Below are 13,379 nucleotides of genomic sequence, written 5' to 3' on the forward strand. Positions count from 1 at the left end.
CATAATTGTTGTGAAATGAAGTAGACCTGATATTACTGAATTTTAGTAAAACATTAAAACTACTTTTTTTTTAAAATCTAGGTGTCATAGCCATATCTCTGCAGATGAAAAAGCTTCTGAAAGGAGTCGAAAGGTATTTAGAATGTATTTAATGAAATTATTTAATAAAATTGGTGACATTTGTTTGATAATTAAAAAAATAAGATCTATTCACTAATTTTTTAAGGACTTATTTTAGATCATTTTATTTGCCCTCTCTTTACAAATATACTTGGTGTGTGTGCGTGCGTGCGTGCACGCGCGCGCACACGCACAGACGCATGTTTTTGGTTTTGGTTTTGTTTTTTTAAATTTTAGTCATGTTGGAGGATAGAATAAATTTGGAGAAGTTAAAATATATACAGTTTATGAAAATAGATTTGTTTTATTTGAAAGCAAAATACTCATATACATAAGATAAAATAATAGTAGTGAACTTAAAATTAAGATATTTATAACCCAAGAGTAAAATATGGAGGATTTAATCAAATTTTCAAAACTGAGCAAGAAAGAATACATTGATAATTATTTTATAAAGCAAATAGAGAAGTTGTAGTATATTCACATTGCTCAAGGATCAGCAGAAAAACAAGAGTTAAGAGTGCTGAGATACACAAGAGTAAAGTGAGCAGAATCTTCTTGTGATCTCAAAAAGTCAGTCAAGATCATTGGCAACTGCATAAATAAGCTTATTTTATTAAGAATCAAAATAAGCCACACAGAGGGGGCTGGAGAGATAGCTCAGCGATTAAGATCACTGACTGCTCTTCCAGAGGTCCTGAGTTTAATTCTCAACAACCACATTGTGGCCTACACCCATCTGTAATGAGATATGATGCCCTCTTCTGGTGTGTCTGAAGACAGCTACAGTGTACTCACATACATAAAATAAATAAATCTTTTAAAAAATTAAAAGAAACCACATACAAATTACACATCGTTTCTGAGGACCCTGCTAGAGGTGATGGGCATATATTCAGTTTATTAATAGGTCGGCACATGTTTACTGCTTAATACATGTCAGTAACATCTTTTTAGGAAATGTATTTTATTTTAGGGCTAGGGAGTTGCCTCCGCAGTTAATAGCATGTACTATTCTTCCACTAGACCCAAGTTTGGTTCCCAGCATCCACGACAGGCTTCCAACCACCTGTAACTCCAGCTTAGTGGGGATCTGATAATTCTGGCCTCTGCTGGCGTCTACACTTGGGTACACAAGCCCACACCAAGACATGTAAAAAGATTATTTTAGAATAGTAACCAGTTCTCTTAACTCCCTGCTAGTCCTCCCAGCCCCTTTAAATTTCTTCCAACCAACCCTCCCTCAGTTCCCTAACAGTCTGCTTAATCCCTTCTTCCAGTTTTCCCAATACTAGCAGCTCCAAACTATAACAACTTTTCTAGCCTATCTCTTCAGCTCAGCTTTTCCTGCCTCATCTGTCTGCTAACAATGTCTTCTGCCACCAACTGCCTTTGCTTTCATTCTGCTAGTCCTAACCCCCATCTTTTACCCCGCCTTCTCAGGCTCAGCTGGCTATTTTATATCCTGTCCTATTCCCAGAAATCCGAAAAGCAACCAACACTGAAGTGTCAAACAGTTCTAACAGCTAACAATTCTTAAAGGGCCAGTTGACTAACAACTAGGGATCCATTAAAGGGCCAGGTATATAAGATAAACCACACTACATTTCTCCTCATTAATTTAGCTATTATACAGTTTTGAAGCTGCCCTGGGTGCTTTCTGTAGTCATGCTACTGTTGTAATTTTGTGTGTGTGTCTACTTTTCCCAATGTCTTTCCCAGGGTTCTCAGGTGTCCAATATCTTTCTTTTGATCTCTCAGCACATCCATAACTCAGATAAGCACCTAACAACAGTGATTCTCTTTCCTTTAACTTGGGTACGGCTTCCTGCACCTTTTATACTCCTGGACTGTCTTATCGTCTAGCATCTTGTATTCTGGAGTTCTTGCTGAATTCCCTGAATTTCTACCCCTAACTTTGTGAACCTGACTTAGGCATATAGGATGCAATATTCAGTATAGTCTGTCTTACAGTCATACTCATAGGCCTGTTGTTGCTCTGCACTGTGGATGGCTCTGTATTGCAGGAGATCAAAGTCTTGCTCACAGGCCTGTCATTGGTTAGGTGCTGAATGTTTCTTGTCCAGCTTCTCTGGCTAGCAGGGGAAGGCAGTGGCTAGTCAGGCTCTCTGTTTGCTCTTTTTGGGTCAGTGGACAAGGTTTTCAGAAAGTCTTCCCTGCTCAACTCTGAGCTTTTTTAGTTTTGATGGTATCCACAGCTTTTCATTTCCTGTGGAAATATAAACTAATCTGTATCCTCAACACAAAACATTTCCATTCTGGTGTTAACATATCCTTATAGTATTTAGGCTGATTTAATTTGACAGGTTTTTTTCTATAATCCATTGTCTCTTAGCTGCTGTTGTTCCTTTCTCATTAATGTTCAGGAAATTTAAAGTTAATGGAGCACTATTTAGTATATCCCAGGGGGTTCTTTATTCCCTTTTTTTTTTTTTTTTTAAATAAGCATTTCCTTTAAGGTGCAATTAGATCTTTCTGAAGTTGCTTGTCCTAGGATTGTGTGGTATACTTGTCATGTACTTTATATTATCTGCAAAGAATTGCTTCATCTTACTGGAAACATGTGAGATGTTGTCAGTCTTAATTTGTACAGGTATTCCCATAATAGCCATTACTTCCAGTAAATGTGTAATTAAACAATCAACTTTTTCAGAACTAAAAGCAGTTGCCCATTGAAAACACTGAGTATGTATCACTCATAGTAAGGTAAGGTATATAAACTTTAGTTTTCCAAATTCTACACAATGAGACATATCTATTGCCCTTAGGCTTACTTCCAGAGGATAATGGAGTTTGGTTATACAAAGAACAAGTAGGACATTTTTTTATAATTTCCTTGGCTTGTTGCCAGGTGATAAAATTTTTTTTTTCTTTAGGCCTATATTGTTAGCATGGTATTTTTTAAAATCAAATTTCGAGGCTTCTAACATATTTCCTATTACCATTTGGTCAGTTTCTTTCACAGCTGTCAAATCTTTTAACATTTTCCTTTTCCCCAATTTCTTTTTTATAACAAAGGCAGAGGAATTCCATGGGCTGGTAGATGATCCATAGAAATGACAATACCAAAATCCTGCCAGCACTTAGCTCTCTGCCAGTACAGCAATCCACAGGAACACACCTTCATACAATGTAAAGAAAGGTCACCCCAACACAAGATTTTTGTGAAATCATAGGCCCATCAGCTCTATATCCACCAAACCTTCTATTTCAGTGTCATCCACTTGTAACTTTAATTTTGGCCTCTGATCATTAACAACTATTTGCCAAAATTCATGTTTTCCTGTACTTCCAAACCCTCTTGGCTAAAGGAGCTGGTGAGATGGCTTAGTTTTAAAGTTATCTTAGTTTAACCCTCGGATCCACATGGTGGAGGGAGAGAGCTGACTCCCAAAAGTTTTTCTTTGACTTCCACATGTGTGGTGTGTAATGCTTGCCCTCACCACCTGCACAAATAAGTCTTTTTTTTTTTTTTAAAGAAAGGGTTGGAGAGAATTTTTATTTAGAAGATAGTGGCAGTTGATCCTTTCACAAAATATCAAAGGGTTTACCTTTCACATTAAAATATTAAAATTTTGTATGTGTGGAGGTTGTGTTGTTGGGGGTTTGTGTTTGCCAGACTTGGGGGCCATGGATGGATATCAAATGTCATTTGAGATAGACTTTTTCACTAAACATGGAATTCACTATTGGAGCTTGGCTGTCTGACTGGCCTGTAAGCCCCTAAATCTGCCTATCTATACTTTTCCAATGCTGGAGGTATAGAGGCATACTCCTCTGCTCAGCTTTTATATGGATGCTGAAGACTCAGGTCTTCATGTCTGCATAGCATCCCTCTCTCCACTGAGCTATTTCTCTAGTCTTAAAATATTTTTATTTCTGCCACCAGTGGTGGTATACATCTTTAATCCCAGTATTCTCGGGGTAGAGGCAGGTGGATCTCTGTGAGTTTGAGGCCAGCCTGGTATACAAAATGAGTTCTAGGATAGCTAGGGCTGTAAAACAGAGAGATCCTGTCTCAAAAAAATTGTTTTTGTTTTTTGGTTTTTTTCTACCAATCAAGATTGTGATTTTTTTCAACTGTTCTTGATTCATAGGGGCTCACAAAGATTCAAGGAACAGGTATTGATCTTGTTTGGGTCTGACCTAGGTCATTTGCACATGTATTGCATATGGTTACATAGCTTGGTGTTCTTGTAGGACTCCTTTTAACAGTGGGAGTGGGGAATGTGTCTGACTCTTCTGCCTGCTCTTAGAACTCTTTTCCTCCTACTGGGTTGTCTTATCCAGCCTTGTTAAAAGGGTTTGTGCCTAGTCTTTTTGTAGCTTGTTATGCCATGTTTAGTTGATATTCTTTGGAAGCCTGGGGTTGTTTGTTTGTTTGTTTGTTTTTAAAGGGAAACTGAGGAGTGGATCTAGGGGAGGAGAAGGTGTGGGGTGGGGGGAGCAGAGGAAACAGCAGTTGGAATGTAGCTCCAGATGCTCCCTCATTTGAGAACCACCAAAACTTGAAAGTGAAAAAGTAATATGATTATATTAGTATATATTAGAATTCATACTGTTGGTATTGTTGAAATAAGGAAAGATAGATTGGGCAAATGAGCAATTGAGAAGCCATTATAAAAGTCCAAAGTGTATCTGATTTAGAACAATATCATTTGGGATGGAGGAAGGTGCTGAGGAAACACTCTTTTTGGACAGGTTTCATTAATTTCTTCAAAATTGAAAGATGATTGCTGGAGTGATAAACCACACAAAGAAACAGAAGCTTTTGCATATTACCGACGGACACACACTGCCAATGAGCGGCGGCGGCGTGGTGAAATGAGGGACCTTTTTGAAAAATTGAAGATCACATTAGGATTACTTCATTCTTCTAAAGTTTCCAAAAGTCTCATTCTTAATAGGGTAAGTATTGTAGTAATCACATACACAAACATAAGTTCAATTAAGAGAAATTTACAGATACCATGAGAAACTTGTATTTAACAGTTGAGTGAAATTAGTGGCTGGTCATGGCAGCTTATACCTGGTGAGGCTGAACAGGAAGATTGCTATGAGTTCAAGGTCAGCCTGAGCTATAGTTATACAGTTATACTGTATCACAAACAGGACTAGTAAGTAAGCAATAAATACTACAGGGGTTAAAATCATTAAGTCAGAATAACTTTATGTTGAATGTTAAGTGTGGAGGCAAGAGAACAGGAAAGATTGTGTGTGTTTGTGTGTGTTTGTGTGTGTGTGTGTGTGTGGTGTGCAAGGAAGCACATGAGCCTATGGATACATGTTCCCTTGAGTGTATATGCAGAAATCAGGATGTTGGGCGTTTTTATTTTTTATTACATTGAGACAGGGTCTCTCATGAAACTGCCAGCTTGCCTTCACGGCTAAGCTGGGTGACCATCAAACTCTTAGGATCTGTCTGTCTTATTCCAATGCTAGGGTTATAGATTTGTGCATACTTAGCTTTTTACATGAGTGCTGAGGATTCAAATTCAGGTCCTCATGCTTATAAGCTAAGTGCTGCTGTTGTTACCAGTCAGCCATCTCTCTAGCCCCAAACATTTAAGTTTTTAAGTTAGAAGCTGAGGCCTGGGAGGATAGCTCAGTTGACAAAGTGCTTACCTTGCAAGCATGAGGAATTGAGTTTCATAACTCCAGAGTCTACATTAAAAAAATGCTGGGTGGGGCTAGAAAGACGACTCACTGGTTATAAGCACTTGGTATTCTACTAGAGAGCCCAGTTCCATTCCCAGTACCCTTGTGGGGCATTTCACAACCCCCTGTAACTCCAAAGAGGCCAACACCCTCTTCTGTTCTCTGACAGCACAACCACATACGTGATAGATACACACATGGACACATAAATAAAAGAATGAAACCACAAAAACGAAAGGGGAAAAAAGGAGATGTGGTGTCACATGATTTTAATTGGTTAGGTAGATCCTGAGCCTCACTGGCCAGCCAGCTTAGCATACTTTGGTGAGCTCCAGGGCAGTGAGAGATCATATCAAGTAAAGAAAGATAGTGCTGAGGAATGGTACAAGTCAGAAACTTGTACTTTTGTAAGCCTGTGTGCTAGTCTCTTTATATTAGTCTGCAAAGTATTTGCATAGCATAAAATAGTTTAGCACGCACATTTTTTTTCCCAGTAGAGGTGGAGGAACACAGGGTTTCATGTATCTGAAGCAAGCACTTTACCACCAAATAACTACATCCATAATCCTTAACATACTAAGTATTAACTTCTTAATACTTAATATGGACGTTTAAAAAGAAAATGAACTACACAGTAGAAGTTTGAACTCTGTACATAGGCCATCAAAGGTAACATCATTTCATTACTTTTAAGTAGAAGTTGAGGAAGTATAGATCTAGCATTCATATTTCTCTGTTGAAACGGATTCTGTAAACATTTTTAAATTTGATTAAAATCTAAGCAGAACATGAGTATTTTATGTTTTTCCTTGTAGTAGTGAAAAACCTGTTTAGCACTCAGTGATAATCTTTGGAAATAATCATTCTCTACGTTCCCTAAAAATATGAGCTAGAAAACAATTTAACAAATACTGTTGGGTTGGGCATACAGCTCAGAGATAGAACACTTATCTAGCACATACAAGGCTATTCCCAGCACCAGAATCAGTGGCTTAATGTGTTATTCAATTTCTGAAACATGATTAGTAGTTTTATACTGTTCTCTAAAATACTACCTTAAAATACTTTCATTAAAGAAATTATGTGTAGGCGGGCCCCCTGTACTTTTTGGAGTACAGGCGAATGATCTATTGATGTTACTATTTTTATTCTAGGCATTCAGTGAAATTCAAGGACTAACAGACCAGGCAGATAAATTGATAGGGCAGAAAAATCTCCTGAGTCGAAAACGAAGTATTTTAATACGGAAGGTATCATCTCTTTCAGGTAAGCTATGTAAGCGTCTCTGGGAAAGAAAGAGCACAGTGACAGCATTAGCAAGGGCTCTGGGCCTTTCAGAATCTGTTGAGGTTAAGGATTGGCATCTCAGGCTTATAGCAGGGTTAACTTTGACTGAGCATATCATATTTTCTGAATTGTAATCACTTTTGCCTCTCAAGAGTTTTGGGAAGTATAGTTAAATTAACTAGATCTCACTTGTTGTGTGGTATCATTCAGAGAGAGATGCTTTACTCCCTATTTGCCTGCAGGGAAGACAGAGGAAGTGGTCTTGAAGAAGCTAGAGTATATTTATGCAAAACAACAAGCACTAGAGACACAAAAAAGAAAAAAGAAGATGGGGTCAGATGAGTTTGGTGTGCCTCCCAGAATTGGCACACAGCTGGATGGATCTTCTTCATCATCTGTAGATCTTGGACAAATGTTCATGAATAACAAAAGGGGAAAACCTTTGATTCTTTCCAGAAAAAGAGACCAGGCTACAGGTAGGAGGAGCTTTTTTTTTTAATGTAGATAAATATCAGTTTATGTTAGTAGACTGAACATCTTCTCTTGGCTGTAGTTTTTGGGGGGAGGAGGGGTTGAGACAGGGTTTCTTCTCTGTTTAGCCTTGGCTGTCCTGGTACTCACTTTGAGGACTCAGAAATCCACCTGCTTCTGCCTACCAAGTGCTGGGATTAAAGGCATGCACCACCATGGTTCGGCTTTAGCTGTAGTTCTAATTAAATGAATTGGGGGTGATTTTTAAGAAAAATAACTTTAAATAATACCTTGCAACTTTTGGGTTTACACAATAAATAACTCCTAAGAGCTGTTGTGTAAATCCTAGTTCTGATAGCAGTCTACATATAACATGTTTTTAGTAAGTATATAACCGCTACCATATGTGAATTCTTGATCTTCTTGAGTTTATTATAGATTGAGAAATAAATTAGAACTTTGACAGGGTTTCTCTGTCCTGGAACTCACTCTGTAGACCAGATTGGCCTCGAACTCAGAAATCCACCTGCCTCTGCCTCCCGAGTGCTGGGATTAAAGGCGTGCGCCACCACCGCCTGGCAAATTAGAACTTTTTTAAGAGTTTTTTATTTTTTTATTTTTTTTAAGTTATGGTGGACATGGTGTGGATCTACAGTCTCAGCTGCTTGGGAGGCTAAGACAGGCAGTTTGTTTAAGGCTCAGAATTGAGGTCAGTCTAGGTAACACAGACTGTTGTTTCTTTTAAAAAGGAATAGTTTAATTTCTTTGAACTAGTCCATTTTTCATTGTCCTAGTTAAGGAACAAAGCAAACTGATTTGTTTCTTACCTTGTTTTTGGAAGTAGTTATACTGATTTAATGTTACTTGGTAGACTCATATCTTAGAGAAAGGTATGTTCTTTTTTATTCTTCAGACAGCTCAGTGTATGGACCAGAAAAATCTGACTTATATCAATCCATCAATCCATGTGGATTCTAAAACAAGAATTAGTTTTAGCATTCCAGAATAAAATAAATGACCTGAATTCACAAATGGCCTAGAAACTTGAAGGACTTTTGTCAGGCGTATATAGGATAGGAAGCCTGTGAAATAGACTTGTGTATGCCCTCATGTAAACTTACATTATACTTTTCAAGTCAGCCTCTATCTGGAGTACACTGGCATTAATTGGACATTTGTTTTACTAATTTTTCATTTTCTTTGCAGAAAATGCTTTGCCTTCTGACACTCCACACTCCTCTGCCAACCTGGTGATGACTCCACAAGGCCAGTTGCTTACTCTAAAAGGCCCCTTATTCTCAGGACCAGTAGTAGCCGTTTCTCCTGCTCTCTTAGAAGCTGGTCTGAAGCCTCAAGTTGCAAGCAGTACTATGGCTCAATCAGGTATGTGGTTCGTAATTACATACTATGATTAGTAAAGAACAGTTCGGTGATAGAGGAAGCCTTTAAATCTGATCTGTAGTTACCCAGAGCTGTTATTTTGGAATTTGCCTTGTTAAGAAATGGTCCTCCTAGCTTGGTTTGATTGGTGGTTTACCTGGGATTGGAAACTGTTTTGTGAACTCTAGTGAAATTTCTAAACAGGGGAAGAGTTAAAATGATGTCCAGGTGAAATGATGACGTAGAAGGGTCAGTATTTAAGTTCTTGGTGTTGATCATTGTTTTAGGCTATGCTTGGAACGGGGGCACTCCCGTGTGACCAGTCCAGTGTATTGTTTTGAGAACCACTCTTTTTTGCTAAAGTATTAGTTTGGTAGTTTGGATTCTAGGCATCCAAATCTCTGTTAAGGTAGAAGGGGTATTCTCATGTGTTCATGTGGTTTCTCTTTTGGTTTTTTGACGTTGCAACCTGTTTTTGTTTTGTTGTGGTGGTGGTGGTGGTTCTTTTTTCCTATTTTTGGGTTTGGTCTTACTGTTCTAATCTTAGAGTTCCATTTTTCCTTCTAACTAGCAGTTGATTGGGTGAACAAAATCAAGACGTGTTTCTGTCTCAGGACAAGAATTAGTTTAGCAAGCTGGATTTTTGATGGTAGCCTGTGCCTATAATCCCAGCACTTAGGAAACACAAGACAAGATTTTTGTGAGTTGGAGGCTAGCCCTGGACTTCATAGGAGGATCCTGATTCTGTCCAAACCTATAGGCAAGTCCCTGGGTTCAGTCTCCCCCACTGCTCTCCCAATCCAGAAAAAGAAAAGAGTTATTTTGTGGAGATTTTCTAAAAATAATTAAGTGGAACTATTGCTAATAACGCAATATCTAAGTGTCTTGACTAGATTTTACTTGATTATTGCTATTTCAACGTTATTCTGACAAAAGTGGACTAAGATAGGAAGAATGACTGGGGAAGGAGAGAGAGAAAAAGATTTTCATTACTGTAAATCTAATGAACTCTCTAATTTTTGATTTTCAGAGAACGATGACTTATTTATGATGCCACGAATTGTTAATGTGACATCATTGGCTGCAGAGGAAGATTTGGAAGGCATGAGTGGCAACAAATACCTTCATGAAGTTCCTGATGGCAAGCCACTTGACCACCTGAGAGATATTGTTGGGAATGAAGCTAGCTCCTTAAAAGATACTGAGAGAATCTCTTCCAGAGGAAACCATAGAGACAGCAGAATGGCACTGGGTCCAACACAAGTGTTTTTGGCAAATAAAGATTCTGGGTTTCCACATGTAGCTGATGTTTCCACTGTGCAAGCAGCACAGGAGTTTATCCCTAAAAAAATGTCTGGTGATCTGAGAGGGCATCGGTATAAATGGAAGGAGTGTGAGTTGAGGGGAGAGAGACTAAAGTCAAAGGAATCTCAGTTTCATAAATTAAAGATGAAGGATCTCAAGGACTCAAGCATAGAGATGGAACTGAGGAAAGTAGCCTCAGCTATTGAGGAAGCAGCCCTCGATCCCAGTGAGCTGCTGACTAACATGGAAGATGAGGATGACACTGACGAGACACTGACTTCACTGCTCAATGAAATTGCTTTTCTTAATCAACAACTAAATGATGATTCTGGCCTGGCTGAACTGTCTGGTTCTGTGGATACAGAATTCCCAGGGGATGCCCAGCGAGCTTTTATCAGTAAACTTGCTCCTGGGAACAGATCAGCCTTCCAAGTTGGACACTTGGGAACAGGTATGAAAGAGTTGCCTGATGTCCAAGAGGAGAGTGAATCTATCAGCCCCCTCCTCTTACACTTGGAAGATGATGACTTTTCTGAGAATGAAAAACAGCTTGGGGACACAGCCTCTGAGCCAGATGTCCTTAAGATTGTTATTGACTCTGAGATAAAGGATTCCCTTGTTTCCCATAGGAAATCTAGTGATGGAGTGCAGAGTACTTCTGGTCTCCCTGCAGAGCCTGAAAGCGTATCTTCACCTCCCATCTTACATATGAAGACTGGCCCGGAGAACAGCAACACAGATACTTTGTGGAGGCCTATGCCAAAGTTGGCCCCTTTAGGTTTAAAAGTAGCTAATCCCCCCAGTGATGCCGATGGTCAGAGTCTCAAGGTGATGCCTGCCTTAGCACCTATAGCTGCCAAAGTTGGGTCAATTGGACACAAAATGAACTTAACAGGAAGTGACCAGGAAGGCCGGGGGAGCAAGGTGATGCCTACATTGGCACCTGTTGTACCTAAATTGGGTAACTCTGGGGTTCCATCAAGTTCATCAGGAAAATGAACTTGTTCATCCTCATGCAAAAGCCAGGCTATGAGGAGAAATTCAATTCCACCTCCTTTCTCTGTAGGCATCTGTTTGTTTGTATCATCCTTGACTTAATTATGTGTGGATATTAATGGAGAAAGGGGGGTGTAGGGTGCTGGTCCTGGTGTTTGAAATTCTGATCATGTTTAAAATGTGTTACCTCACTTGTGGTGCTGGGTCCCCTCATCTTCTCTAAGAAGGTGTGATTCCCTCTTGCCCAAGGAATTCATAACAAGATTCTGGCTCCATCAACTACCTTATTTTTTCCCCTGAGAAAATGCTTGAGACTTGGAATTACTATGGACTAAACTATAAGTGATAGTTGTTGGCTCCAAAATCTGAGAATTGTGATATAGTTGTGTCAAGGGACCTAGAAAGAACTTTAAGTTATTGTTTCAATAGTAGGGCATGATAGGACTGGGCATAGTAGTGCACACTTGTAATTCTGTCACTTAGAAGACTAAAGCAGAGGATTGCAAGTTTGTGTCTACCCTGGGCTATCAAGGGGACACACACACACACACACACACACAATTGTGAAGGGAGGAGGAGAGAATGTTATGGGAGATAGGATGTATACTATGGATACCAAAGTGAAGGGATTTTGTCATTCAGCAGACTGTTGTTTCATATCCAGAATAGCGGGTCCCTTACCCTTTCAGTCATAATTAAAAACTTAAGCTTTCTGGTAAATATACCAGAATATACTTTTTACTTTTACTATTAACATACTTATTTTCAGAGACTAAAAAAGAGATACTTCTCCATTATTTCTTTTGGAATATTACAAAGGTTCATTCATAATGCCAGGGATTTCTACTCATTATTATTATTATTATTATTTTTTGGAAGTAGACATAGAGGTACCCCTTTCCTTTCCCAAATCATGTCATTCAAGAAACAGCTAAAATGAAAAGCAGTTTTTCCCCTAACCAGAGACCGTAGCCAAAATAAAAATTTGTGGGGCTGGATATTTCCCAAGTGAAGCCAGCCTCTAGGTGCTTGAAGGTTTTGTTCACTGTCACCTGCACAGGATGTAAAGAAAAGGCGAGTCCGAGTGAGCAATCTTTACCAGGGAAGAAAGGCAGTGTTTGAGTCACAAAATATATTTTTTATCTGCTATCATGGCATCAATGATCTGTAGAGCTTTTTCACTTATTGTCAGGATATGAAGGACTGACAACCTGTAAAGATGAAGATATTTATATTTTTGTATAGTTGTTTTCATAGATTTCTCAAAGGATGAAGTTTTCGACCTAGAAGAGATTTGTATTGAGTATAGAAATGTTTCCTATCTAGTTTGTAAATAATCATGGTGCATTTGAGGGGTTTCTTGGAAACTCTTGGGGCAAGAATCACTGTTCTGAAAATGTATAGACTGAGATTTAGCTGCTGCATTTTGCCTTTCTTAAATAATTATATTTTGGAATGTAATCCGTTCTGTCTTCAATGACAGGATTTGCTTGTGTTGTAAAACACTTTAACACAAGTGCTTCCGGTACCTGGGCTGTGCCTGGGTGATTGTATTTCTTTTACACTACTGCGTCTTTATCCTAAGTCCCATTCTGTATCTTCAGACCTAGGTTGTGAGACCAACTTTGGAATGAATCTAGCCAGTGAATTACTTCCATGTTTGATTCCCTTTTTAGATTAACTCTGATAATCATCAGATTGAAATGATGAAAAACTTACACTGCAAAATGCAGTGGTAGTAAATCCTTCATTGGTTTTGTGCTGCTTGCTCTAGACAGCTCCTCAGCACTTAGCCTCTCCTGTTTACTACAGAAGCCTGATATAGTAAAACAGTGTTTCTCAGTTTCTCCTTTGTCCTTTCTGTCCTTTACCCAACTGACACTTCATCCAATGCCTTAGCCAAGGAGTACAGCGCCTATCGCCCTTGCTAACAGCTGTCCTCAGTGACGCTAGTTCTTTAGCCAGGTATAGCAGTTTCCAGTGGTTTTATTGCCTGTTTCTTTCCCGTGTTTTCTTCTGGCTTCCCAGAGCCCTTTAGGGTTTTGAGAGTCAGACAAGAAACAAGACAAGGGAGTGAATAATCCTCAGGAAAAGAAGGACCATTGAAGCTTCTGAATACTTTTCTCTCTTTTTCCCCTCCC

At 38.9% G+C, this 13,379-nt stretch overlaps 1 protein-coding gene across 9 annotated transcripts in view; it reads left to right on the forward strand.

The window, feature by feature from the left end:
- Mga (MAX dimerization protein MGA) overlaps window positions 1–13,083 on the forward strand; it is an 88,221-nt gene extending 75,138 nt beyond the window's left edge. For all 9 annotated transcript variants that reach the window (XM_028766895.1, XM_028766893.1, XM_028766894.1 and 6 more), the window contains exons 19-24: window positions 82–133; window positions 4,843–5,049; window positions 6,954–7,065; window positions 7,329–7,562; window positions 8,764–8,940; window positions 9,968–13,083. In XM_028766895.1, coding sequence (XP_028622728.1) covers window positions 82–133; window positions 4,843–5,049; window positions 6,954–7,065; window positions 7,329–7,562; window positions 8,764–8,940; window positions 9,968–11,241 — 2,056 coding nt within the window. In that variant the 3' untranslated portion in view covers window positions 11,242–13,083. The remainder of the gene's footprint in view (window positions 1–81; window positions 134–4,842; window positions 5,050–6,953; window positions 7,066–7,328; window positions 7,563–8,763; window positions 8,941–9,967) is intronic.
- Window positions 13,084–13,379: the final 296 nt, after the last annotated feature.

This window comes from Grammomys surdaster, unplaced genomic scaffold, assembly GCF_004785775.1.
Source record: "Grammomys surdaster isolate TR1022 unplaced genomic scaffold, NIH_TR_1.0 170, whole genome shotgun sequence".
Taxonomy (NCBI): Eukaryota; Metazoa; Chordata; class Mammalia; order Rodentia; family Muridae; genus Grammomys; species Grammomys surdaster.